Source organism: Zalophus californianus, chromosome 2, assembly GCF_009762305.2.
Source record: "Zalophus californianus isolate mZalCal1 chromosome 2, mZalCal1.pri.v2, whole genome shotgun sequence".
NCBI classification, from domain to species: domain Eukaryota; kingdom Metazoa; phylum Chordata; class Mammalia; order Carnivora; family Otariidae; genus Zalophus; species Zalophus californianus.
This window is the reverse complement of record NC_045596.1, coordinates 202,991,447-203,019,166: the sequence shown is the minus strand read 5'-3', so window position 1 is coordinate 203,019,166 and position 27,720 is coordinate 202,991,447. Positions and strand designations below refer to the sequence as shown.

General features: G+C 44.9%; 1 protein-coding gene and 1 long non-coding RNA gene across 5 annotated transcripts; one reads left to right on the top strand and one right to left on the bottom strand.

The window, feature by feature from the left end:
• Nucleotides 1-466: 466 nt before the first annotated feature.
• On the top strand, nt 467-21,818 carry ZNF596 (zinc finger protein 596). 4 transcript variants are annotated; one of them, XM_027597694.2, is made up of 6 exons: nt 467-496; nt 11,132-11,214; nt 12,838-12,964; nt 13,849-13,944; nt 14,399-14,481; nt 14,939-18,492. In XM_027597694.2, exons 2-6 carry the CDS (start codon nt 11,203-11,205, stop codon nt 16,181-16,183), a joined length of 1,563 nt encoding a protein of 520 aa, XP_027453495.1. In that variant the 5' UTR covers nt 467-496; nt 11,132-11,202; the 3' UTR covers nt 16,184-18,492. The 4 variants fall into 4 exon arrangements, with proteins under 4 accessions (XP_027453495.1, XP_027453492.1, XP_027453496.1 ...); XM_027597691.2 differs by having other exon boundaries at nt 14,936-18,481; XM_027597693.2 differs by having other exon boundaries at nt 479-1,140; nt 14,936-18,488.
• On the bottom strand, nt 18,025-27,600 carry LOC113924234. The gene is made up of 3 exons (XR_003520597.1): nt 27,384-27,600; nt 24,503-24,609; nt 18,025-18,151 (listed from the first exon to the last, which is right to left on the bottom strand). It is a non-coding gene; the product is annotated as an uncharacterized LOC113924234 (long non-coding RNA).
• Nucleotides 27,601-27,720: the final 120 nt, after the last annotated feature.

Here is a 27,720-nt window from a genome sequence, read left to right as displayed (position 1 = left end):
CCCGCCCCTCCGCCGACGTCCCGTCCCCGCTTTCTGCTCCCCCTCCCCAGGCCCCGCCCACGCTGGCCGCTCACCGGCCCGGCCCCGCCCCTCCGTTGGCGTCCCGTCCCGGCTTCGTGCTCGCGCTCCCCAGGCCCCGCCCCTCCGCCGACGTCCCGTCCGGGCTCCGCGCTCGCCCTCCCCAGACTCCTCCCCACGCCGGCCGCACCCCGGCCCCAGCCCCGCCCCCCGCCGACGTCCTGTCCCGGCTCCACGCTCGCCCTCTCCATGCCCCGCCCCACGCCGGCCGTGGACCCGCCCCACGCTGCTCCGGCCCCGCCCTCCCTCGGCTACGTCACACGCTGGCCGCGCCCCCCGAACCGGCCCCCCCACGTTGATCACACTCTCGCACGGCCCCGCCCCACGTTGCCCTCTCCCTCCCGGACAAAGGCCCCGCCCTCCACGTAATTTCCTACTAACCCGGAAGGGGATTTCCGGAAGCGAAGGTCCTGCTCTGGTAAGTGAATTCTGGTCTTGGAGGTTTAAACCCGGGCTCCTCAGCCCGTTCCTGGCTCCATTCTCCACGCCCGGGGTTCGCGGATTCCTGCGGGCGTCCTGGGCCCCGCAGCCGCCCGTCAGACCCGCGGCGAGTTCGGGGTTGCCCTGAGATGCTCAGGGCGCCGGTCCCTCGGCTCCCTGGTCCCGTAGACCGAGTCTGTTTCCGGTCGAAGTCGCCCCGAGCCCTTCCACAGAACGCAGTCCTCTCCTGAGACTCTGCCGCCGCCGTCGCCCTCCCGCGGCCGGGGGCACCGTCGCCGCCTCGGGGAGGCCCGTGAGCCCCGGACTGAGGGCGCAGAGCGAGCCCGGCCAGGGGCACGCCGTGTCCTTGCGCCGCACACCCGCTCCCCGGGCTGTGTGTGACGGTGTGCTCGCGTGCCCGGTCCCGCGGGAAGGGAGCGCCTCTGTCGCGGGGAGTGTCGCACACTCCAGCCAATGTCGGGAGTGTGTCGGGAGCGGGAGGAGAAGAGGAGAGGGGACCAAGAAGGGACGGCGAGGGCGGAACGGCGAGTTACGCGGAGGATGGGAGGTGGGTGGTTACGGAGGACTTTGAGGAAGCCGCGAAAGTGAGGAGGAAGGCGGACCAGCGCGGGAATGGGGACCGTACGTGAGACCCTGACCTCCACTGGCGGCGGGCGATGGAAGGGGACACTGCAGACGCGTTAGATACGTTTTTAAGGCTCTAAATTGCTTCCCCTCTTAAATTAATTAAGTCGCATTCAGACGATGAGTCCACAGTGCTTTCCCTGTATCATAAAGTGCACGTGTCTGTCGATTAGTAAATAACGTTACACTGTTTCTGCGTGCAGTTGTTGGATATATTGACGATTGTTGTCTTCGCATTCAAAACCGGGTTTATTTTAAACAGGTAGTCTAATATCCAACACCTTTTTTCTTCTATGTAGTTTTTAAAAAGATTTTATTTATTGAGAGCTCCCATGAGCAGCGGGAAGAGCAGAGGTCAGAGGGAGAAGCAGGCTCCCCGCGGGGCGGGGAACCCGATCCCGGATTCGGTCCCACGACCCTGGGATCATGACCTGAGCCGAAGGCAGATGTCCAACCGACTGAGCCACCCAGGCGCCCCGCTTATGTGATTTTTTTTTTTTAAGATTTTATTTATTTGACAGAGACACAGCGAGAGCGGGAACACAAGCAGGGGGAGTGGGAGAGGGAGAAGCAGGCTTCCCGCTGAGCAGGGAGCTCGATGCGGGGCTCGATCCCAGGACCCCCGGGATCATGACCTGAGCCGAAGGCAGATTGCTAAACGACTGAGCCACCCAGGCGCCCCGTGATCTTTTAATTACGTGATCTGAGAGCTAAAGTTTCCAACTCAGTATATGATTTGTTCAAATCTCTTTTTTAAAACAAAAAACAAAAATTGTAGGATGGGCTGCATCATTCTGGAACTTTGTTCTAACATGTCTCATCTGATCATAATAAATACATTGCTCAAAGGTACTTCCATACTTGCCCTTGTATGTTTTCCCATGCCAATAATTAGGTCCTCTCAACAATACATTTTTCTGATGTATTGATGTGATGTTCTGGAAAAAAAGAGAAATTAAAAGCTTTTAATCAGTGTGAGTAAACCATGAAATAGAGAAGTTGCTCTTGCTCAGGAGGATGGAATGTGGGCTGGAATCTTCAGGGGCATGGGATGAGAAGGCAAGACTTGCCCTTCTGACTGACTACTGGCTGCAAGCCAACGCATGCACAAGGCCAGTGATGGTTTACCCTCCACTAGCCTCTCCTCTCATCTCTACCTGGCCCAGAACACACACACAAGAGCACAAGGCGCTTGGGAAGGGAAGACCAAGAATTTTAAAATAAGCACAGAACAGGTATATCTCTTGGCAAACCTTGGTTCTGCGATGGTGTTACTGGGTGGGAGAGAGCCTGGGAGCTCAGAGACAGGAGAGGACAGCTCCACATCCTCCCTTGGTGATCCTGTGTTCAGCCTATACTGCAGGAGACTGCAAGGATTGTGACTTGAAAGGGAGGGTCACACAGACTCCTGTTCCTCCGAATGCCAGGTGACAGGTGGGCTTCACCAGGGTTCAGGGGTGTTGAGAAGGGCAGGGCAGACACTTGTTCCTCTCCATCTGCAACTTTATCATCCCTGTTCCCTGGTGCTTTAGTAGACTGCAGAGGACCACCTATTCTGCATGCTGATTTCCTCCCCCCATGAGTGTTGGAGCCCAGGAATGGGACAAGTTATTCAAAGACCTGAATGGCCCGTGTTCCAAACTAAGAAGTAACGTCTCAAGACTGGTCTTGCCTGAGAGTTGCTCAGAGTAGGAGCAGGATGATGATGATGCCTCTTTCTCTGGAAAGAGTTCACTTATCTGTTGATTATTCTCCCTTCTTCCTGAATTGCTGTTTTTAGGACATACTAATCTCTGACTCCCAGGTACCCTGCCTGACACATTTCCTCACCCACTCATGGCTTTCCCTCCGTACTCTCCTGACTCCAGCCAATTCCATCTCTCTGTGACTAATCGACATGGAACTTGTGAGGTGGCTCCATTTAGGGGATCTTCATGAGAACTGCTTCATGCCCAGATACTGATTAGAGACAAGGACTGGGCACCATGGTATCAGTGAGGTTTGCCAGTAGGTATTGTATAAGGACCAAATCTGGATGTACCGTTAGCTCTTTACACACCAGGATTAAAGTGAATTAATCTCAAGAATACTGGAAAAATCCTGGAAAAGAATACCAATAAGGGGAAATGTGTACCTGATTGTATAATGTATTTGAAGCTTAACAAAGTGAATGTATGCATTTGAGCTACGCCTGGGTGGCTCAGTTGGTTAAGCGACTGCCTTCGGCTCAGGTCATGATCCTAGAGTCCTGGGAATCGAGTCCCACATCGGGCTCCCTGCTCGGCAGAGAGTCTGCTTCTCCCTCTGACCCTCTTCCCTATCGGGCTCTCTGTCTCTCATTCTCTCTCTCTCAAATAAATAAATAAAAATCCTTAAAAAAAAAAAATAAATAATAAAATCAACCTAAATATATAACATAAAAAGGATTTTAAAATTGTTCACAGCACATCGATCCCAACGCGCCATTACTGTTAACGGATCAGCAAAGAGTCGATTCCTCTGCAAGTTTCTGAGGGTTCCTACAGTCTGGTAATGCTGGGCCAAGAGATGGCACCTTTCACGTTGTGATAGGTTCTGGCCTGATGGCCCCCCAGAATTGCAAAGTAATCTTTATCCATGACCAACTCACGAGGTTGCCCCCCTGCAAAAGCCAGAATTCGTTATGTATATACATACGTGTAGATTTGGATGAAATGACAACTCTTTATTTCCATTTTACTAATTACTTAAGAGACCGAATATATTTTACTTTTATAGAGATATTAATGTTTTTCTAATTCATTTCTCATGTGCATTTACCATACTATTTTTTTATTTGTAGTTTAATCATATATAGGGGCTCCGGGTGGCTCAGTTGTTTAAGCGTCTGCCTTCGGCTCGGGTCATGGTCCCGGGGTCCTGGGATCGAGCCCGACGTTGGGCTCCCTGCTCAGCGGGAAGCCTGCTTCTTCCCCTCTCCCACTCCCCCTGCTTGTGTTCCCTCTCTCGCTATATCTCTCACTGTCAAATAAATAAATAAAATCTTTAAAAGAAAAATGATATATACACAGACACATACTTTGTTCTTATAATGAAACCACAATCCTTTCTTCATGCCTTTGCTTTTCATTTTCCTGTGGAAGGCATCACCTATTTCACATTAAAAAATACTTTATTCCATTTATTTCTAATATTGTATCATTGAATATTGTTTTTTAAGTACTTAACTTCAATTGTGTTAAAGCTTCAGATAATGTATCTTCAGAGGTAATTTGACCTACCTTCATTTTTTTTTCTGTTCCAAATTGTTTTTGGCTATATTGTCACCCAAAATCAAAAATCGACACAAAATTGACTTTTAAGGTAATTCTCAGTTTTTATGTGCAATACCACGTACTTTTTTTTTTAATATTTTATTATTTACTTGTCAGAGAGACAGAGAGAGAGAGAGCACAGAAGGGGGGCAGAGGCAGAGGGAGAAGCAGGCTCCCCGCTGAGCAAGGAGCCTGATGTGGGACTCCATCGCAGGACCCCGGATCATGACCTCGGTGAAGGGCAGACACTTAACCGACTGAGCCACCCAGGTGTCCCACCGCGTGTTACTTTAAATTTGGATTACACCAAATTTCTATAGTCACTGAGGTTTTTATGTCACGGTGTCCTTTAGTTTAAGAATCGGTTTGGTAGGCTTTACTCCTGTCATTTTGTGTCCTCAAAAAGTTCTTACAACATTTTTACATGGGTATACAAAATGATTTCAAATGGGAGCCATAATATTTTGCTGTTGTAATAGACTTTTTTTTAAATGTGTTTGCTTAGTTTTTAAATTACTGTAACTAAACAGAAAGTATTGATTTCAGTATATTAAGCATAGATCTGTCCACTTCTGAAAATATTTGTATTAGGTATGATCATTAAGGATTCTTCTGTTCTTTGGAATTTGAAGTCATCTCTTCTGGGAATAGCTGCGGTTCCAGCTTCTTGACTCTGTGTTTGTGTTTCCGTTTCCTGTCTGTTTCTCTTTGTCCTGACTCAAGCGTCCTGGGCAGTGGTGAGGCAACAACCGAGGCCAGCCCCCTCTTCTCAGCCTTAACTTGAGTGGGACTGCTCCTTTGCTGCTGAATATGTTTGCTGAGGTTTCCTTGATTAACAAGAAGTATCCCCCACTAGTTGACATGAATTTTAAAGATCCTCAATTATTTTGGGGGCGCCTGGGTGGCTCAGTTGGCTAGGCGACTGCCTTCAGCTCAGGTCATGGTCCCAGGGTCCTGGGATCGAGCCCCGCATTGGGCTCCCTGTTCAGTGGGAAGCCTGCTTCTCCCTCTCCCACTCCCCCTGCTTGTGTTCCCTCTCTCTGTCTCTCTCTGTCAATTAAATAAATAAAAATCTTTTAAAAAAATAAAAAGATTCTCAATTATTTTGAAAGGTCAAATGTTTTTATAAGGACCTGTTGATGTGATCTAATTATTGCGGTATTTAAAATTATTTAAGGGACACCTGGGTGGCTTAGTCAGTTAAGCATCTGCCTTCAGCCCAGGTCATGATTCCAGCGTCCTGGGATCAAGTCCCACGTGGGGCTCCCTGCTCAACCAGGAGTCTGCTTCTCCCTCTCCCTCTGTGATCTCTCTCCTCTCAAATAAATAAATAAAATCTTTAAAAAAAAATAAAATAATTTAGTGAAGATTGTTTTCCAAGATTGAATCTCTCATTATTGCACTAAACTAACTTGACAAGTTGTGTAAGTGCTTTAACATACTGAGAGAAATCACAAATCCATTTTACAGATGGAATGTGATATACATAAATTATATATTAAAATTGGCTAATCACATTCATTGTTCTTTGTGAATGAGTATTCACAACATTTTCTTGGAAATTAATCCATTTATCCTACATACACAGTAAGAATAGAATTCCTGTTTTTCTTACATTTTTTTAAAGATTTTATTTATTTATTTGACAGAGAGAGAGATCACAAGTAGGCAGACAGGCAGGCAGAGGGAGAGGGAGAAGCAGGCTCCCCACTAAGCACAGAGCCCGATGCAGGACTTGATCCCAGTGGGGATCATGACCTGAGCCAAAGGCAGACGCTTAACCGACTGAGCCACCCAGGCGCCTCTTTTACATCTTAAATTACTGCTTTTAAATGAATATGTGGTCTGTTTTATTTGCCAGCGTTATTTTTTTCATAAGTCCTTGGTAATTGCTTGATTTCACTGTGCAAACTTCTATTGATTTCTGTCAAATCTGTTTTTTCATTTCATTCTTTTTTTTTAAGATTTTATTTATTTATTTGAGAGAGGGAATGAGATAGAGCATGAAAGGGGGGAGGGTCAGAGGGAGAAGCAGACTCCCCGCTGAGCAGGGAGCCCGATGTGGGACTCGATCCCGGGACTCCAGGACCACGACCTGAGCCGAAGGCAGTCGCCCAACCGACTGAGCCACCCAGGCGCCCTCATTTCATTCTTTAAAATTTATTTACTCCTTTTATTCTTCTAACTTTTATAAATATATGCTTTATTCGTAAACATTTGAAAACTCAAAAGTCTTGTTTCCTTTTTCCTTTTCTTGGTTTATAAATGTTTATAAGTTCACTGAAAGTTTTGGCTGTAACTCTTTTTTTTTAAGATTTTATTTATTTATTTGCGAATGAGAGATAGAGAGCACGAGAGGGAAGAGGGTCAGAGGGAGAAGCAGACTCCTTGCTCAGCGGGGAGCCTGACGCGGGACTCGATCCCAGGACTCCAGGATCATGACCTGAGCCGAAGGCAGTCGCTTAACCAACTGAGCCACCCAGGCGCCCTAGTTTTGGCCTTAACTCTTACCCAGAGACTTAAAACTTGGAGCAGTTCTCGGTACAGACTTCTTTTCACTGTGCCGAAGCCAAGTACAAAGTTTACTCTAATAAAATGCCTTTAGGTTATACAGTAACATAGTATTGAAACTTAATATTTATGTCTTTATCGTATTTTAAATGCATTGAGAGGGGAAAATAATCTTTTTTTTAAGATTTCATTTATTTGAGAGAGAGCACGAGCGGGGCTGTGAGGGGGCAGAGGGAGAAGCAGACTCCCCACTGAGCAGGGAGCCTGATTCAGGACTCGATCCCGGGACGCTGAGATCATGGCCCAAGCCAAAGGCAGATGCTTAACCGACTGAGCCACCCAGGTGACCTAAAAATATTTTTTTAAGTGCATGCACAGCCCGACATAATTAGCACAAAGTCTGACTCATAGGGTTCAGTAACTGATAAATTTTAAAATTCATTATTTTTTTGATACTTCCTTTTCTTTTGCTCTCATATGCTTCCACCTGCCCCACCAGTTTCACTATCAATACCCTCTGCCAGACAAATATATTATTCTTAAAGTTAATCAAACCTTTGTTTTACTGCATTCTTCAGCAAGACTCATTTACAGACACAAATCTATTTGTTTCTTGCTTTCAGTTCTCCAGTGGATTCCTATTAGCTTTAAAAATTAAAGGGCCACCTGGGTGGTTCAGTCAGTTAAGTGTTTGCCTTCAGCTGAGGTCATGATCCTCAGGGTCCTGGGTTCAAGTCCCACATTGGGCTCCCTGCTCAGCAGAGAGTCCACTTCTCCCTCTCCCTCTGCCCCTCCCCATGTTCATTCTCTCTCATGCACACTCTCTCTGTGTCTCAAATAAATAAATAAATTTTTTTTTAAATTAAAAGACCAGTCCAATTACAATGACCTTTGATCCCTGAAATCTGCTTGTTTGCCTCCATCTCAGGTTCATCCCATAACTCAACTACCTTCCAGTGTGTCCTCGCTTCCTGGGGCACAGCAGGTTCTGCAGTGTGTCTACAGTGTTACACTTGCTCCCTCATTGGGGGGGCGGCCTGAACCTATTTCTATCTTTGCTAAACTTTCTCATGCTTTCCCAACTAAATTTTAAGGTGTCAGATAAATTATGTGCGCATTTTAATAGTGTTTCCCCACCTCCACAAATGAAATGCTTTAGTATTTTCACAGAGAATATTCTTGTCATTATTTCTTTAATCTCTTCTAAACTAGACTTACCTCCACAACGATGATCTTTCCATGTAATTTCACTGTCTGGTACAGTCTTTGTTCTGAGTTGACTTGGAACATTTATTAATGAAAAAAGGAGATCATCACTTATTCTCAAGTACAAATGTTGCAGTAAATAGGTTAAAAAGACATAGAACACATCAAAGAGAGCGCCTGTGTGGCTCAGTGGGTTAAGCGTCTGCCTTCAGCTCAGGTCATGATCCCAGGGTTGTGGGATCGAGCCCCACATTGGGCTCTGTGCTCAGCGAGGAGCCTGCTTCTCCCTCTCCCTCTGCCCCTTCCCCTGCTTGTGCTCTCTCTCTCTCTCTCAAATAAATAAAATCTTAGAAGGAAAGAACACATCAAAGATACATGAAAATCAAAAGTTCATCAACTAATGGTTTACTACTAAAATAATACATACTAAAGATCTTTTACTGTCAGAAGATTAAAATGTTAAAATGACAAAGCATTCCTTATGGCATCCTACCTAAAAGGAAAATATATTACATGATTTTTCTTCAGAAACAATATATTCTATAAAAAAAGTCTTAAGATTTTAGAATTTTTATTCTTTTACCATCAATTTAAAACATACACTATTTAGAGATAAAAGTAGAAATTCCATGGTTGTCAGAAGGTGAGGGTGGGGGGAGGAATGGGAACTGGTTTAGAAGATGGAGTTCTGGAGATAGATGGTGGTGATAATTGCGCAACATTATGAATGTATTAACATCATTGGACTATACACTTAAAAATGATTGGGGTGGGCGGCGACCGCTGGCTCAGTCAGTGGAGCGTGTGAGTCTTGATCTCAGGGTTGTAAGTTCAAGCCCCACATTGGGTGTAGAAATTACTTAAAAAATAAAATTAAAAAAAAGATTAGGATGGTAAATGTTATATTGTGTGTATTTTGCCACAATAAAATAAAATGGAAAAATATCCTATTTATAGTAAAATCAATGCTTACAGTGATCATTCACTCTAGAAATCATCTGTTAAAAAGAAAAAGAATCTGTCAAGTTATTAATTCATTTACTTAGGAAAAAAATCTCATTTTTTGGAAAGTGAGGGGAGAAATCAGAATGTGTGAGTTCAGAAGCATGGAGGTTTGAAGTATTTAAGGAGCATCGAAGATTTATTAGTTACCAAACAAGAATGGTGTTGCCAGATACATTTGGAAGCTACTACGAGTTGTGAGTTGACGTACACAGGAGGGTCAGTGTCTTGGTCCTGTGTTGCCACCTACAGTCATGGAATAGGCAGGTATGTGGAGTCACCTTCTGTTGGACCCTTGATCAGCAGACATAGTAAAAAGACATAAATAACATTAGTCTGGGTAAATATCTATAGAAGTGAGTAACTGAACTAACCTGGGCAGTAAAAATGAGGAGGGCTGGAGGCTGATGTTTGGGAATTGGGGCAGTGCTGTGGTTCTCATGCAGTAGAAAACTTGGACACAGGATCTAATTCTGTGAAAAAGCAAGGACAATGGGTTGTAAAAACAGGGTGGGGCCTCTGATTGTTAATGTTAGGGGTACTGTTCCAGGTAAAATCTAGGTGTGATGTGTAACCCTTAAAATTTGAGAGTAGGAGAAAGGGAAAGGGAAATTGAAATTCTGCCTGTAACACTTTTCTAATGTGCTTCTGTGCATGTATATGCTGGCGTGCATGGGGTTTTGTCATACTACTAAAGCTTCCTGAAACTCTGATGATGGCATTTATTAAATTAATAATGAAATCATAATTAGCAGAATTCTTTTGAGGAAGAAATGAACAAATTATGTATATCTCCCAAGCACAGGATCACATTAAATAAAACTTTATCTTTTCTTGACGTGAGATACAAATGGGTAAGTTAAACCTACTTCTTTTTATGACTCATTCTTATCACTTGTCCATGAAATACATTTACTTACTATGGATGTTTTAGGGGAGGATTTACAATTTATAAATGCTTTCACAGACACACAGAGACACAAAATCAAACAATGAAATTCAGGGAAGTTGCAGCTAATGCAGATTTCAGTGCAATTTTCTAAAACTTTAGGTGGAGTAAATAAACATCCTCCTAAAATCCTTTCATTCTATAGTTTTTGGAAGTACTACCCTGTAAAGATTGTTGGACTTGACGTTGTGCTGTAACCCACATATTCCTGTAATTTCCTGATGCAGGGGATTTTAAAGGGTAAATTTGTAAGATGGGTGTCTTTGATCGCTCAAAATGAAGTAAGTCACTAAATTAATCTTACCATAAAATACATTTTTTTAAAGAGTCTTTATTCATTAGAGAGAGCAAGAGCACGAGCACGGGTAAGGGCAGAGGGAGAGGGAGGAGCAGACTCCCCCCTGAGCAGAGAGCCTGATGATGCGGGGCTTCATCCCAGGACCCCGGGATCATGACCTGAGCTGAAGTCAGACGCTCAACTGACTGAGCCCCCAGGCACCCCCATAAAATGCATTCTTAATAATCTTGTTTCATAACCAAACTCATTCAGAACAAATCTAAAGGTCAGTGTTGGAGTGGTACTGCTGGAGACCTTCCTTGGAGGAGACAATGATGGATGATATGTGTATCCAGAGGGAGGGCTGGGACAGGGAAGAACAGGGATAGAGTGAGACACCAGAGGGCTGAGGAGGAGTTAGGGAAACTGCTAATAAACTAATACCTAAGTCTGAGAAATTTCACAATGCTTACACGTTTGGCAAGTGCCAGAAATCCTGTTTTGGAATCAGGAGGGAATTGGCTTTTCACATTCTTCCTAAATTGAGGGTACTTCTATCTTCTCTCCAAACAACAAGAAAGCCTTAACTTTGGAGAGGTGCCCTCCCCTCCCCATTTCCTTTGGAGCACACTGCATGTTTCTGTAGGTTCTGCTGGGGATTACTTCCAGGTGAAGGAGTGGGGCTTCGTGAGGGGTGGGTAAGGAAATTGTGGGCAGCTGGAGTGTCATGGTTCCTTTCTCCTTCCTCAGCTTTGCCTCCTATTGGTGAGACTGTGTATGAGTGAAAACCCAGAAGACACTTGACAACCGAGCTACTAAGAATGGACTCACAAGTGAGTAGGGAGTTATTCTTTCTACTGAAATAGCATGTCTGTTGCCATCATGTGGACATATATCTACAAGCATTTGTGTTCTAAGTACACTCAAGTTTTTCAAGGATCTGAACTTTAAGCGTTCCAAGAACTGTGGAATGGTCCTGTTTGGTCAAGGACTCATCACGTGGTAATCTCTTTCCCAATGTTATGCTAAGATATCTCAGCCTCAGTTAATGCCCTGTATTTTCTGGAGAGATGAGAGGTTTTTTTCATATCCATCCCATGCCCTAGTCGGCACCAAAAATTCACTCATTAACCATTTTATTGACTGTAATGGGCTTAGGATTCAGGTCAATGCAGGTGATAGAGATGAATAAGGAGCAAAACTTTACAGCCCAATAGGAAGGCAGATGTTCCCACATGTGAGCTTAGTCAATCCAGTATTATATGTGCTGGGGCGGTAGGTTGCGGGGGGTGCTAATTACTGAGGGAAAGTAAATGATGGTCATGCCAGAGAAGTCAATGTGGAGTCAGTCTTTTTTTTTTCCAAATGTAAACCTCTTATAAGTTGTGATAGAATGTATTTGTACTTTTTGAAACTTATAAAAGAGAAAACTAAAATTCATTACTTCCCTTGTCCCAAATGAGGGGATTTTTTCCCCCTTCTTTGTAATTTCCCTTAGTTCAAATTCGGTAACTGGAAGCAATGTATAGGGAGTACTGTTTTCTTAACTTTGAGTGTAATTCAGGAAAAGGAATATAGGAGGTAAAATAAAACCTAAGGAACTCTGGATATTTTTGATGAGCTGAAGAGATAAGAACAATAAAATGGCTTTAAGCATGCTTGAACAGAGAGACCAGATAAAGAAAAGCACAGTGATAACTGGTATGTGGAGGGCCTCAGGCAATAGAAGGGTCGGGGATAATACTGTCCTTCATTATGGAAGTCTCAGAGCCTCTGGCTTGTACTCATGAACCATTTAGGCTTATACTTTATAATGAATACCTGTTATGTGAAGATAAAAGGATGTGCTGCTGATCTCATATCCTGTGTGAATTCTGTTCCGTTTTGCAGAATTATGGAGATTGCTTCAATACTCTGACAGTTACTGGATAATAAAACTAGAAGTTGTGTTTAAGAAATGTTTGCTATTGACATTTACTATGTCATTGGATCTTTAAGAACTCATAAAAGGTCATTACACCATTTCATGGATGGCGAAACTGAGGTCATATAAGGGAGTAATCTAATCAAAGTTCTTAAAAAGTGGCAGGTTGTGTAATGAGTCCATAGATTTATTTGAAATTGGTGGAGAATAGTGTTTTAGTTTTAAGTTTTCCAGAGAGACTTTTATACTCATGACCTGGAATTCTTAATTACAAGTTTATTGGGAAATCCACAGGTTATATCCACATCTCATCTGGTATCTCTATAATGAAATATATGTACTTTGAATGTGTGTCTGGGTATATCTGAAAGTCCAGTGTCCAGGTGTGCACTGAAAATGAACTGAGGCCAACATCCTGTTTGAGCTCTCTGTACATGCAGCCCCCACTTCCTTAGTGCCATCACCTATACCAGCCTGCCCTGAATATTGGCAGAGATAGCCCTGTCTGAAAACAACGTCCATCATCTTCTAGGAATCGGTGACCTTTGAGGATGTAGCTGTAGACTTCACTCAGGAAGAGTGGACCCTGCTGGACAGGTCCCAGAGAAAACTCTTCAGAGATGTGATGCTGGAGAACATCAGTCACCTGGTCTCAATTGGTGAGTCTCTTAGTGTTTATTATGTATGTATATGCCCGTTCACTCATTCATTCAACAGCTGTGTGGAAAAGATTGCTCATTTCTGTGATTTCTGAAGACTCTTATTTCTTACCCACAACTACCTCACAGCAATCTTCACATTTTACTTTTGTCATCCCACTAGAATTTCATGTCTTTCTTGCTACTCAATCTCCACAACAACCAAACAGTGGTGGGAACTCATTATTTTTGAATTGGTAAGTAAATATACTGACTTTTTTTCCTGTGAGGACTGATCAGACCACAGTATTAAAAAACAAAACAAAACAAAACAAAAAAAAACGGGCACCTGGGTGGCTCAGTCTGTTGAGTATCTGACTCTTTGTTTCATCTCAGGTCATGATCTCAGGGTCGTGGGATTGAGCCCTGCATCACGCTCCATGCTCAGTGCAGAATCTGCTTAAGTTTCTCTCTCCCTCTCCCCCTCCTATCCCCCCAGTCTCTGTAAAATAAATAAATCTTTAAAAAAAAAAACAAAACAGACAAATGGTTTTCCATGTAGAACCAAGATTTTTCTGGTGGAGTTGTATTATTAGATTCATTTAGGATATACTATTCAAACACTGTGAGAACTTGTATCTTCTCGCTGTGTTAAAATATTGAAGATTACACAGTTTGTCCCTGAACTTAGGCATCAACAATGATAGGTCCTTAATGTCTTTGGGAAAAGTCAAGAGTTAAACTTCTGTTCGTGAAGGACTATCCATGTTGTTTTCAACATACTCTTACCTGGGATGACTTTCAGAGGTTACCTTATTCTGTCTCATTAGTTGGCCCTATATTGAAGATCATGCAGTGTTATGGGTACAGAAGTCAAAATCCAATTATCTTTTTTCTGTGAACAGGCAGACAACTCTACAAATCAGATACAATTTCCCACTTGGAACCAGGAGAGCACCTTTCAAAAGAAGGGAGAGGTTTGCTGCAATGCCAGAGTCTAGGTGAGCTACAGTAAGAGCCTAGTCAGTGAGTAGGCCCTAAGAATCATCAAATGAAATCTAGAAGAAATAAAACAATATGAGAGGGGAAAATTTTTTCAGATATTGTCATTATACTTAACAGGTGTCAGTTTCTATTCTGTCTTTGGGAAGGTAATAGTTATGTACTTATTGGAGTTAAAATATACAAAGTGTCCCTTTCCATGATTCTCTTCTATGAAGATTTTCCCTCTCTTTTCCTCCCCAACTTACCATCTCCATCTTATTTTTCTCATATTTCAGTCCTGAAAAGGTCAACTGTTGATGTCCTTTGTGTTTCTTCTCCTTATGGTATTCCTTAATTTGACATTCTTTCCCAACTCTGTCAGTATTTGAAACATACTCAACAAGCATTTAGTGTCTTCAGCATTTTAATTCCGTCAATGTCACTATGGCAATTTTTTCCCCATCATTTCAGATAGGGAAGATGATCTTAAAAAACAAGAAATGATATTCGTGCAACATATCTGCAAGAAGGACACAACATTAATCAGTGCAATGGTAAGCTTTAAGGGAATGAACCTGTGCTTCTAAATGATGTGGGTATTGAATAAGCAAGGAATTGGGCACAATTACCCAACCATACTTTAAGTTGAAATGAAGGGTTTTCACAGCAGGAAGTTTTGGTTAGTTTGATTTTAGGGAAGAAATTAATCTGAAGTCAAAACCATAACCTGAGGTCTTGTAAACAGATAGCTGCATGATCATGACTTACATACCTAAAATTTGAAACATAATAATGTCTTTAATCAGATATCTCTGCATTTGGAATGCTACAAAAAAGAAAATCTCTATGCTTGCTGGAGAGGAATACCCCCTGTTTATGTAACTAATCTTGAGACAATGTTGTAGGACTCTCTCACTGAATGATGACTGTAGAATTTATATGTAGATGAAGGAAGGAAGGAATAACTGTGAGGGAATTTTTAACAGTCTCTTATTTCCTTTCAAAAAGCAGAGATCTCACACTCAAGAGGATACTTTTGAATACAATGATTTCGGAGAAAATTTTACTGAAATACTAACATGGACTCAATATGTGGTACCTAAAATGGGAAAGAATCCCTATATCAGCAAAGAATGTGGAAAAGACAGCAGTTATTTGACATCTTTTAATACACATAAGCAGAGTCACACTACAAGTAAATCATACGAATGTCATCAACGTGGGAATGCCTTTATTCAAAGCTCTGCCCGTAGACAAACCAATAATACTCAAAATGGAGAGAAAACATTTGAATGTCATGAATGTGGGAAAGCCTTCGGAAAAAGTTCCAACCTTAGGCGACATGAGATGATTCACACTGGAGTGAAACCACATGGATGCCATCTGTGTGGGAAAGCCTTCACTCATTGCTCTGACCTTAGGAAGCATGAGAGAACGCACACGGGAGAGAAATCATATGGATGCCATCTATGTGGGAAAGCCTTCAGTAAGAGTTATAACCTTAGGCGACACGAGATGATTCACACCAGGAAAAAACCCCATGGATGCCATCTATGTGGGAAAGCCTTCACCCACTGTTCTGACCTTAACAAACATGAAAGAACTCACTTTGGAGAGAAACCATATGGGTGCCATCTATGCGGGAAGACATTCAGTAAAACTTCTTACCTTAGACAACATGAGCGAACTCATAATGGAGAGAAACCATATGAGTGTCATCTGTGTGGGAAGGCGTTCACTCACTGTTCTCACCTGAGAAAACATGAGAGAACTCACACTGGAGAGAAACCATACGAATGTCATCTGTGTGGGAAAGCTTTCACTGAATCTTCTGTCCTTAGACGACACGAGAGAACGCACACTGGAGAGAAACCGTATGAGTGTCATCTCTGTTGGAAAGCCTTTACTGATTCTTCTGTCCTTAAACGACATGAGAGAACTCACACTGGAGAGAAACCGTATGAATGTCACCTATGTGGGAAAGCTTTCAATCACTCTTCTGTCCTTAGACGACATGAGAGAACCCATACCGGTGAGAAACCATATGAATGCAATGTATGTGGCAAAGCCTTCAATAGAAGCTATAACTTTAGACTGCATAAGAGAATCCACACTGGAGAGAAACCATATAAATGTTTTGTATGCGGGAAAGCCTTCAGTAAATATTTTAACCTTAGACAACACGAGAAAATACATGTTAAGGTAATAAATGTGGAAGACTCACCACCTATAGCTTCAAACTACAAACACTCTTGAGGGCTCAAATACTCAAGAAACACCATATTTATAATCAGTGTGGGAGAGCATTTATTCATCCTTATTACTTCATTCAACTGAAGGTAATCCAAAGTGGAGAGAATCAGTATGTGGGTCATCTATATGACAAAACCTTTAGATAATGGACTGACATGGAAGGATGTAAATGAAGTGAGTGAGGAAGAATTTTCATCCACAGTTCCGTCAAACAAAACGGAGAAGTTACATGTCAGAGAAAATATGTCTGTAATCAGTGCAGAAATACTTTGATTTATCCTTTTGTGCAGGGGAGTCTAGATCTGTAATCACTATGCACTCATTCAATTTAGCAACTCATTTGGCATGCAGAAGAAATCTGCTAAAACAAGAAGTAACTGGGGAAAAAAATCATTACTAGGAAGACAAGAGAATTTTGTTGCCAAAGGGTTGTGTTCAGTGAGAACTAGGACATGAAAGAGACTGAGGATATTTGGAGTATCCTATTTCCAGGATGCCTGACACACTCACGCTAACATCTGTAGTGACAAAGCACTGCCTTAGCAGCAAAAACCACAGTTTGGCACAGCTGAAAGCTGAAGCAGACAATCCAACTTTGCCCATATCCCTGACACACCAGCCACGAATGCATGTACCACCCAAGTGAGGAGACCTGTGTGTCCCAGTTCCCCCCACAGGCAAATGCAGAAAGCCAGGAGACCAGCTTACAGGCCAAGTCATTGGTCCTCACTCACTTGAGTGTGACTGGTCCTCGTTCACACGTGGCAAGAAAGAGAATGCAGATGCTTATAATTAATTTATAACGTTATGAGTGAGTATGCAATGCCCTTGTCAATCCCCACTTTATCTCTGCCCTTTGGTTTGGAGATATTATTGATGTGTCCTCACACTAATTTGTTTTCTATGTGTAAAGTCTTAAACTCACCCATTAATGTCACCAACAGGACATAGTTTCCCAAACCTAGAACTATTGAATTTCTCCATCTTCTCATGTTTCTTATAACTTCTATTTTGTGTAGTAATATTATAAATTTTCCTCCTAACTCCAATCTAAAGATAGATATGGATTTGTGCATTGTGTCTTTTTTTTCCCATCACCTTTCCTGCTGCTTTACAAAAATGGTTTTGTATTTTTTAATTTCACACATTGTTTTGAAAAAAAGGGAGACTGAAGTTGATATGGTTTTACCCAGACAAGTTTATTTTTCTCTTAGAGTGAGGAAACATCACTTCTTCCATCCAGGAGTTGGAATAGACTCAGGCTAGGTGGCAGCTTTGATTTCATTCAGACATTCATGTCTTTCAGGTCATTCCTCTAGATTTATTGAAGATACCTTCCAAAGTAGTATAAACTGCGAAGACAAAACGCTTTCTTTTTCTCTTTATCCGCACCTAAAAACCTATGGGGAAAAGGATCCCAGTACTGGAGATTCTCTATATTTCAATCAGCCTGTGTCAGTCCACATGTTTATATATCCATCTACTTGTTATTTCCTCATAGTGATTTTGCCCATGATTTTCACTGTCTATACGAAGCAAATTCCCCCAGGTGTGGAAATCAGATGGTCTCTTCCTGGTTCTTAGAGTCCTCTCTGGTTTCACAAATCTCTGAATCTAAAACATCTAATTTCCTGTTGTCTGTCTTGTCTCTACTCAACATCTTACCTGGAAGCAGAAGCCTCAATATTTTGCTTGAACAGATTTCCAGCTGATTTTGTTCTCAGTCAAGAAAAGCTGCCTATTTCTCTGGACTGTCCTTCCGTGGTGTTCATTCCCAGATGCTTCAGTAGAAAAAGCCAGTATGAATATGAAAATCACATCACCAAGCTTCCCTTTAAGACTGTATCACGTCATCTGAACAGGCTACACCTCAGTGCCTCTGTGCAGTTGCTTGTGTACTTTAGTTTCACTGCTGTCACTGGTTAGTTGGTCCAGTACAAGCTACTCAGGGCCAAAATGGAAATAATTCACCTGGAGACATTTTAAACCAAAGAATGATTCATCTCTATTTTTAATGCATAATATATTTGTCAGAATTTTGAAAATAGTAACTATTTATATTCTCCAGTTTACAAGTTGGAATCACATTAAAACTTTGATACTTTCTCATGGGCTTAATTATCTACACTTCCCTAACTTAATTTCTTGGTACTGTGTTTGTATCAAACACCCATAGGTCAGCCATACAAACCAGTTGTGCTGGGTTCTGATGGAGGTCAGCATACATTTCATTCTTGTGCCAAATGCCTGGCCTTCTCAGCCCTGGGCTTCCATGCTGATGTCCAAGGGTGAAATACCCTATTATCGAAGCACACACGGGCACAGCCGGGTTTTCCTTTGAGGACTGTGTCAGCAATTGTGTGTGTGGGCAGAGGGCACATGGTGATTATATGACCTGTATACAGTCATGTTTCCTTGTTTCTGTGATTTTAGAAAGCATAGGTCATTATGGTGTCTGAGAGTATGTGATCAATGTGGAAGGTACACAGGTGACTGTCAGAACACAGACACGTGTTACCAGATCTCATCTGCGCACATGCACGTGTCAGGGTTTGCATGTGTTGAGGGTGTTGTGTCCAGTGTGGGATCAGTGTGTGTGATGACCGTCTTAGAGGGCACACGAGGTAGAAAGCACCAGCTCAGCAGTTCAGGAAAGACTCACAGAGCACACCCACAGGGGAGCCTGGGAAAAGTGAAACCAGCATTGTGGGGTCAGGCCTGTGGGACTTGCAGGGGCTCTGGAGAAGGGAAGACTAGAATCCAGGGTCTGAACAGTTCAGAGATGTGGGAGCTGTGGGCACCAGGGATGGGGGCTCTGAGTGAGAGTGTTAAGTTTGGGCAGAAGGTTGAGGAGTGAGTTATAGAGCTATGTGGTGGAGAGCCTATAGGTTGGGGGATCAAGGATTCTAAATTCTCCACCAGGGGAAAGGACCAAAGCTACTTTGAAGCAAAACCCCAAAGCAAAAATGTGAAGTGATACATACTGGTGGAGGAAGGGGCAGGTGCAGAAACACCTGAATAGGGTAGGTGGGGCATGGACTGCTCACACTGGCTCCCTGTTTCTCAAGGCCCAGCACCATCTCACCGAAGCCTCACTGCCCCTGCCCCTTCCTGGGGGAAGCCCCTCTTTGACCAACACTACCTGCCCTATAGCTTCCTGCTGAGCTAGAAGCAGATTTGCTGGAGCAAAAGTACCACCCAAGTGGACCAGGTGCTCCTGTCTTCGAGACTCAAATCCTGCATTCGCTGGCACCTCTCCTCCCCACCCATGCTTCACACCTGGTTGCAGGAGTCCCAGCAGATAGCACAGTCCACGCACCTGCCCATACCATCAGCAGGGAGACCCCCTGAGAGGCTCAGGACACTGGCTGTTCTGCCACCAGGTCTCACTCACTTCGTTTCTAGTTAAAACGGATGGGAAGCTATCCCTGTTTGGACTTTCTGCCTTTGGATTCTTCACCGTCTCCTGTCCCAACGCTATGACAAGTCACATTTAGGGAAGTGGATTATTGCCTTTCACCATCAATCCTGTTGGCCCTCCAGACCATCCCCCAGGCGCCATGCCATTCCCGGTCCTAGCATTCTGCAGACCCCAGTCCTCTCCTGAGATCCCTCTTCTGTTCTCCTGGGAGCTGCGCCCTGCTGTTTCTCAGGCCCGCCCTTCAGGCTGCCTCAGGAAGGTCCCAGGGTGAGGGGGGGCCGCCGACCTCTCCTGTTCCAAATGTCACCTTCCGTGCTGTGTCTGGCACGGTATGTTTACATTCCCAGTGTGTCACTGGGAAGTGGGCTCTTCCTAGGAGGGCATCTTTAGTACATCCACATGGATGTCTAGTCGGGTGTGGGATACGGAGGAAAGAACACGTCACAGAGGGAGAGCAATAAGGGAGACGGAACAAGTCAGAGAAAGTAAGGTCGAATGGGAGTAAAATAAAGGATGGGGGGCAGGTGGATCCAATGGGCTCATAAAGACATAATGGCACCACAAGAAGAGTGATCTAGACAAGAATCAGTGGGGTCATCAGGGAGGGAGGACAGAACAGACGCCTTAATAGGGGCATAGGACACAGGAAGAGCTAATTATCATGTTTTTAAAATTTTTTAAATTACTTTCCCCTCAAAATTTATTGTCACGAGGCCTCAGTGTTTTTCAGTATCATATACTGAAAATATTCTTCAGTCCTTGTTAAATAATTTTACATTATCTCAATATGTAGTTTGTAAAGACATTAGATTTTTTATATTAACTAGTAAAACCCTGTTTAACCAGCTAGTCTATTATCAGCAGTACCCTTGCTTTCTTTACGTGATCTTTTGACTCAATGAGCAGTGAGCTCAACATGACTGATAAATTGCACAGAGCCATTTCTATGGCAAACTTCTCAGGTTTTCCTGGATCTTTTCCTTAAAATTTTCATGCAGTCAAACATAAAACCTTCCCTTCATGCCCTCTTTCTTGCCTTCCTGTGAAAGGGCTCCAACTGTTATTATAAAATATTACTTTCTGAGAAAACAGACTTCATCAACATGCCAGGACACTTTTCTACTGTCTTCCTCTCAAAGAACACTGATTAGACAATCATCCAGCATGAGAGGGCCTTTGTGGAAATTCGGGAGCCCAGCAGAGAAGGTCCAGCACACTGCTGGAGCAAGGAAATAAGAAGAAGTCGTCAAAGACTAGGTGCATTAAAAAGGATTAAGAGTAACAGTTTCACTTTAACTGGATCACCATTCTCCCGAAATGGCACATCTCAGTGGCACATCCTGACCCATGTTTTCTCCCACGGGAGAAAGGGAGAGCATCTAAGTGAGTGACCTGCTCCTCTAGCCAGAGGCGCCCAGGTCTTCCTGCACTCCCTTCAATACTGGGCTGTGGTGCATGACCTGGGGCGGGGAAGCCCCTGTGAAAAGAGCAGGTGGAGGTCTTACAGGGCAACGGAAGAGATGCGGATCCTACTAACTCCACTGCAGACTCCATCAGGAAGCCTGTCCATGAGCTGCCAGGGACACTGCACCTCTGAACCCCCCAGTGCTCAGTGCACATCACCCACACATCTCTCAACCTGGTGGTCAGCTACCTGAGTGCGCTCCCAACTGCGTCCAGAGTGAGCCTCGCAGGAGGCTAGAGAGCATGCAGACAACGCTGGCCCAACTCTGTGGGACTGTGCGTCAACACTAAACAGGAGCATTTAGCACCACACTAGGGAAAGCAAAGGGAAGGCTGTCAGCACCTGGCCTGGCTTTGCAGTATCAAGAGAAGGCCTATAATCAGGAATTCCACAGCTCCCAAGAGGAGACAAGAAGTGCAGAGCAGGACCATACATAGAAAAGGTGTGAGAGAGGATACAGCAAATTCAAGATTTGTTTTTTTACCAAAGTCTGGCAAGATTTAAAAGAACATGGGCACCTGGGTGGCTCAGTCAGTTAAGTATCCAACTCTTGATTTTGTCTCAGGTCCTGATCTCAGGGTCGTGAGATCGAGCCCCACACTGGGCTCAAAGCTCAGCAGGGAATCTGCTTAAGATTCTCTCTCCCTCTGCCCTCTGGACTTCCCGCCGCTCATGTTCTTGCTCTTTCAAATAAAAAAATACATCTGTTTTGGGCGCCTGGGTGGCTCAGTCGTTAAGCGACTGCCTTCGGCTCAGGTCCTGATCCCGGGTTCCTGGGATCGAGCCCCACGTCGGGCTCCTGGCTCAGCGAGGAGCCTGCTTCTCCTCTCCCTCTGCCTGCTGCTCTGCCTACTTATGCTCTCTCTCTCTCAAATAAATAAAATCTTTAAAATAATATAAATCAATCAATCAATCAATCAATCTGTTTTAAAAGGGGCGCCCGGGTGGCTCAGTCGTTAAGCATCTGCCTTCAGCTCAGGTCATGATCCCGAGGTCCTGGGATCCGAGCCCCGCGTTGGGCTCCCTGCTCCGTGGGAAGCCTGCTTCTCCCTCTCCCTCTGCCCCTCCCTCAGGGATGGAGGACAGAACAGAAGCCTTAACTTTTAAAAACGTGGTAATTAGGACATTGGCTCTTCCTTTGTGCCCTACACCCATGCTTGTGCGCTCTCTCTCTCTCTCGGACAAATGAATAAAATCTTTAAAAAAAATAATAAAATAAGCATATAATGTAGTTATATACCCAAACTCAGAATACTGCAATCCTATTATATGGTGATACATTAACCACTTACTTGCAGTGTCAAGGTTAAAGGACAAAAGTACTGAGAATAACTATAGGTACCATAATTTTTAAAGGACACGCAATGTGAAAGGAAATAAATTGTGACATCAAAAACATAAAACAAAACAAAACAAAAAAAAACATAAAACATATGGGGGAGAGTAAAGGTAAGTTGCTTATCAGCTAACATTAGACTGTTATATCTAGATGACGTTTTATGAAGTCTTCCGATGACCGCAAAGCAACAGTAGATACACAAAATAAAAAGACAGGAGTCAAAGCACACTACAGAAACTCATCAATACACAAAGACAGTGCAGCACGAGACCTGCAGAACATCGAGAAAAGAATGAGATGGCATTAGCGAGTCCTTGTCTATAGTAATTACCTAAGACATGAGTGGATAAATTCTACAATGAAAAGGCAGAGTGGGGGTGCCTGGCTGGCTCAGTCAGCATTTGACTCTTGATCTCAGGGTTATGAGCTCCAGCCCCATATTGGAGCTTACTTAAAATTTTTAGGGGCACCTGGGTGGCTCAGTCGTTAAGTGTCTGTCTTCGGCTCAGGTCGTGATCCCAGGTCCTGGGATCGGGCACCGCATCGGGCTCCCTGCTCGGCGGGAAGCCTGCTTCTCCCTCTCCCGCTCCCCCTGCTTGTGTTCCCTCTCTCGCTGTGTCTGTCAAATGAATAAATAAAATCTTAAAAAAAAAAAAAAGGCAGAGTGGGTGACTGCATTAAAAAAAATACCCAGATATACCCTACCTACAAAAGATTCGCTCCAGCTTTAAAGACACATGCAGGCCCGAAGTGGTGGGGTAGGAAAACGTATCCCAGGCCGACGGCAACCCCCAGAGAGCAGAGGTACATCAGACAAAACAGACTTCGACTCAGAAACTACAACAAGAAACAGGATCATTGCATGCTGACACAGAGGTGAGTTCATCAAGAAGATAGAACATGTGCAAGTATATCAAACATGATACTCACACTAAAATGAACAGAATATTTTATAATGACAGAATAAGGGAAGACTTCCAAAATAAAATTAAAAACCTGATAGCATGAAGTAAAGATTTCTATTTCACTGTATAAAGATTATAACTAAAACAGATCAAAGTGCACATACATGTGTATGTATAACTGTGTGTGTGATAAAACTAGAATACAAAATATTTTGTAAAATTACTTGAAAAATGAGCCAAGTAGGAAAATTAATTTACATGGACATATCTATAAATACAACTGTATTAATAACATTTATTCAGTAATCAGTGAAATATAAAGTTATTTTCCTTATATACATAAAAATAAAGAATGTAATATTGAGCCCTGTTTGCAGTTGAGTGAGAAGCCCACATTTTGGTGATGGTTGATGGTACCACTGTGACTCTAGGCAGGGTGTCTTGCCAGAATCTATCAAACCATGAATGCACCATACTTCACACCAGCACTCAGACGCCAACTTGCCCAGAGCACAGGAGCACACAGAGCTCTTCAGAGAAGTCACTGTGCTTAGAGGCAGCCACTAAATGATTCTTTACAAATCCAGTAACATAAGGTCTCTGGAATGTATGTGTTGTGAGCTATTTTTAAAACTCCTACTCTTAGACATTTAGGCTGAGTTCCTTTTTTTTTAAGATTTTATTTATTTATTTGACAGAGAGAGCACAAGCAGGGGGAGTGGCAGGCAGAGGGAGAGGGAGAAGCAGGCTCCCCGCAGAGCAGGGAGCCCGATGCAGGACTGGACCCTAGGACCGTGAGATCATGACTTGAGCTGAAGCAGATGCTTCACTGACTGAGCCACCCAGGTGCCCCTGATTTCATTTTTAAAAAGCAATTGTGGAATAAAACCCATCCCATCATGTGGATTAAATGAACGCAACCTTGATTTTCATGATCAGTTTCTGCATTCTCCCACTTTATTCCAAGTAATTAATATTTTGAGGCCAGATCCACACGGGTTCAGTTTGCTAAGGTTGGAATGCATTATAAAGTCAGGGAGATCAAGTTTTCCATTACCAATCTTATTTTCCAAGATTTTCCAGCAATTCCTGCACATTAATTAGTCCTTATTCATAGAGAATTGGCAGGGCATCCTGCTTTGGTCCCTAGGAAATCCCTGCTACCCTACCTTATTGAAACCGTAGTACTCACCCCATCTCCAAACCCTATCTGAACATGAAGTCCTTCCAACGATTCAACCCCAAATGGAAATGCTTCACGAGTTTGATGTCAGTGGTTCATGGTGAGATGGAATCTGTCTAAAGATGGAAGAGGGTTCAGAAAACACCATGAGCGACTGTGAGCAAATGTGTTAGGTAGGATACTTGAGAGCTGAACATTAGTAAGGTTTAAATCGCATTTCAGAGGGAGAGAACATAACGATCAACAGAGAACAATTTTTCTTCTAAGAGAGAAGCATTCCTGAGTCCTGCTCATCTTCCCTTCTGAGCGTCCTTCTGAGGCAAGGTCACTCTTCACTCACTCCTGAGTGTTGACACTATGCCTTTCAGGGCTTGGAATCAATACACCTTCTTGTGCCACAACCGTACATATCAGGAGTCCTGTTTCTACTGAAACATGGGGACACCTCCCACAGTAACTCCTACACTGTATCCTACGGATTGAGGTTTCTGTGATTTGTCCGGCGTAACCTTCCACCCCGACCTGCACGAACACAGGCAAGCTAAACAATGACGTGTGTGAGACTCCTTCTGCGGCATGAGTGACCTCGGGAGCCTGGTCAGTGGACATTAGCTGGCTTCCAGGTCAGAACGGGCCCTTCTGGTCCGAACGCCAAGAGCTGTGAAGTCTTGCCTTACATCCCCTCCTGCTCCAGGCTGGGCTGTCCCCCCAGAATGGAATCTGGGAGGGAGGCAAACACACATAGCCTCGACTCCTTGAAGATGCAAAGACGTGATAACACAGAAATGCAGCTCACTGCAAACTGCATGGAGGCAAACGTTTAGCTTCCGACCCCATCATGTGCCCTCTAAATACAGCCCTTGTGGGGATGGTCAGTGGGAAGTTTCAGCTGAGGGGAGGACGGAGGACGCTCTGCCCAGGCCTCTCCATCGGGACCGCAGCCCGGCTGTTTGTGTCCCCGGGGCTTCCCCAGCTGATGAGGCTGGATGTTCTAAGTACCCAAGGTGATGTAACTTTGTCTTGTTCTCCTTTACTGCTTACTCCTGCCTCATGTATGGGCAGATCTCCCTTTCCTTCTTTTGGTTTCTATTAGATTTTTATAGTATCAATGAGCGGACTACGGCTGCCGTGAATCTTTGCTTCAGAACTTGCATCGTCAATAACTTCAACATGGAGACCCAGAGTTTGGTTTTTCTGTTTCTTCAGAAAGTCTTCCTACCTTAGTGAAGCCACATGTCACTTGGCAACAGTGGGCACGTGACTGAAATCAGACACTGAAGACACTGCTAGTACCTGCTGAGCACAGATCTCCAGGTGAACATAGGCAGAGATTTTCATTTCTCCTATTTTGGAGCTTCCCAGTGTCTCACCCTCTCCTGGTTCCTTAACCCCCTTCTGCATTCTTCTTTTCCTCCCCCCAGCTCAGGACACACCACCGGGTGACCCTCTTCTTGGGAGAGACACCTACATTCTGTGCTTAGTGTAAACAGTCTTGGTCCTCACCTCCCCAACCGTCCTGAAACCCTGTTCATGTGCGTTGGGACGGGCAAGGTCAGCAGAAGCCGCAGGATGCAACCACCCATCACAGGAACAGGCTTTCCCTTCCCAGCCCTGCCCCACAGATTGCAGGCCATATCTCATACTCCTCAGCTACTTCTCTCTCCTGGTTTTAATCATAACGATCTCAAGTAGTTCTCTTTGCTCAAAGATCACATCAGACTCTCAGAAAATATGAAGTTAAGAACTAACTAGTGGCGCTGGGAATCATGAAGGATAGGCACCCACGTGAACAGCTCGATGTGATGTATTCATCCTGAACAGATGGGCTTTGTTAGAACAAAACACCCCTGTCATTCAGCCCATCCTTGAACATTCACTGAGAAAGGATAAAAGGAGCACACACTTAGTGGGACACTTCAGTTCACAGCCACAAGGTTAAAAGATCACAAAAAGAAAATACATTACTAGACAAACTGCTTAAACAAAACTTTGCAGATACCAAAATAAAAAATAAAAATCACTATCCTTAATAAATGCACATTGAGAGAGTGGAAAATTATTGGGTTCCAAGAATATTTTCAGCATACAACAAAGAGCGGAAAACTACCGAGTCTTCATAATCCGAGTGCGACACTATAAACATAGAAGATAAAAAACAAAACTATGACTCTGGTGTCTAACCCTTCAGTCACCCGCCCCTCCTCCATCACTATGCTGAGCCCCTTTCTGTCCCTTCTCCCTGCTGCTTGCCCAGGTCGCTGTGCTTCGCCTTCCGAGCGTGCTCCCCTACCGTCAGCCCTCTGCACCCCTCCCCCACGTGCACACGGGCCCGTCCCCCGCTCTGCACCCCTCCCCCCGAGTGCACACGGGCCCGTCCCCCGCTCTGCACCCTCCCCCCGAGTGCACACGGGCTCGTCACCCGCTCTGCACCCCCTCCCCCACGTGCACACGGGCCCGTCCCCCGCTCTGCAACCCTCCCCCCGAGTGCACACGGCCCGTCACCCCCTCCCCTGCGCCTTCCCCCACGTGCACACGGGCCCGTCACTCCCTCCCCTGCGCCTTCCCCCACGTGCACACGGACCCGTCACGCCCTCTGCACCCCTCCCCCCGAGTGCACACGGGCCCGTCCCCCGCTCTGCACCCCTCCCCCCGAGTGCTCACGGACCCGTCACCCCCTCTGCACCCCCTTCCCCCACGTGCACACGGGCCCGTCCCCCGCTCTGCAACCCTCCCCCCGAGTGCACACGGCCCGTCACCCCCTCCCCTGCGCCTTCCCCCACGTGCACACGGGCCCGTCACCCCCTCTCCTGCGCCCTCCCCCGCGTGCACACGGGCCCGTCCTCCCTCCGCACGCCCTCCCCCGTCCCGTTCCCCCCACCCCCGCTCCCACCTCCACCAGAGGGCCTCCGGGGGAAGCGTTGCCCGGCGGAACGTAAACACACCCTGGCAGGCACAGCCCGCGGCAGGGTCTCCGGACAGACGGCAGGGGGCGTCCCGGGCACGGCCGGCCTTCCCTCCCAGCTCGGGACTCTGGGGCAAGACCCGGCCGCACCCCTGCCGCGCAGCGCGGCTCCGCACCAGACGCGAGCTCACACTCGCAGGCGGGAGCGGCGCTTCCGGACAGCGCTTCCGGGGCGCGGGGCGGGGCCAGCGGGAACGGTCCCAGCACTTCCGTCCGCCTGGCCGCGGCGCTTCCGGCCTGGGCCTCTGCCCGCGCAGTTTGACGG

What these genes read in the sequence shown, in the direction of transcription:
- ZNF596 (XM_027597693.2), top strand. An exon ending in GCTGCAATGCCAGAGTCTAG is followed by an intron (nt 13,945 to 14,398) that starts GTGAGCTACAGT and finishes CCATCATTTCAG; the next exon opens with ATAGGGAAGATGATCTTAAA. An exon ending in CAACATTAATCAGTGCAATG is followed by an intron (nt 14,482 to 14,935) that starts GTAAGCTTTAAG and finishes CCTTTCAAAAAG; the next exon opens with CAGAGATCTCACACTCAAGA.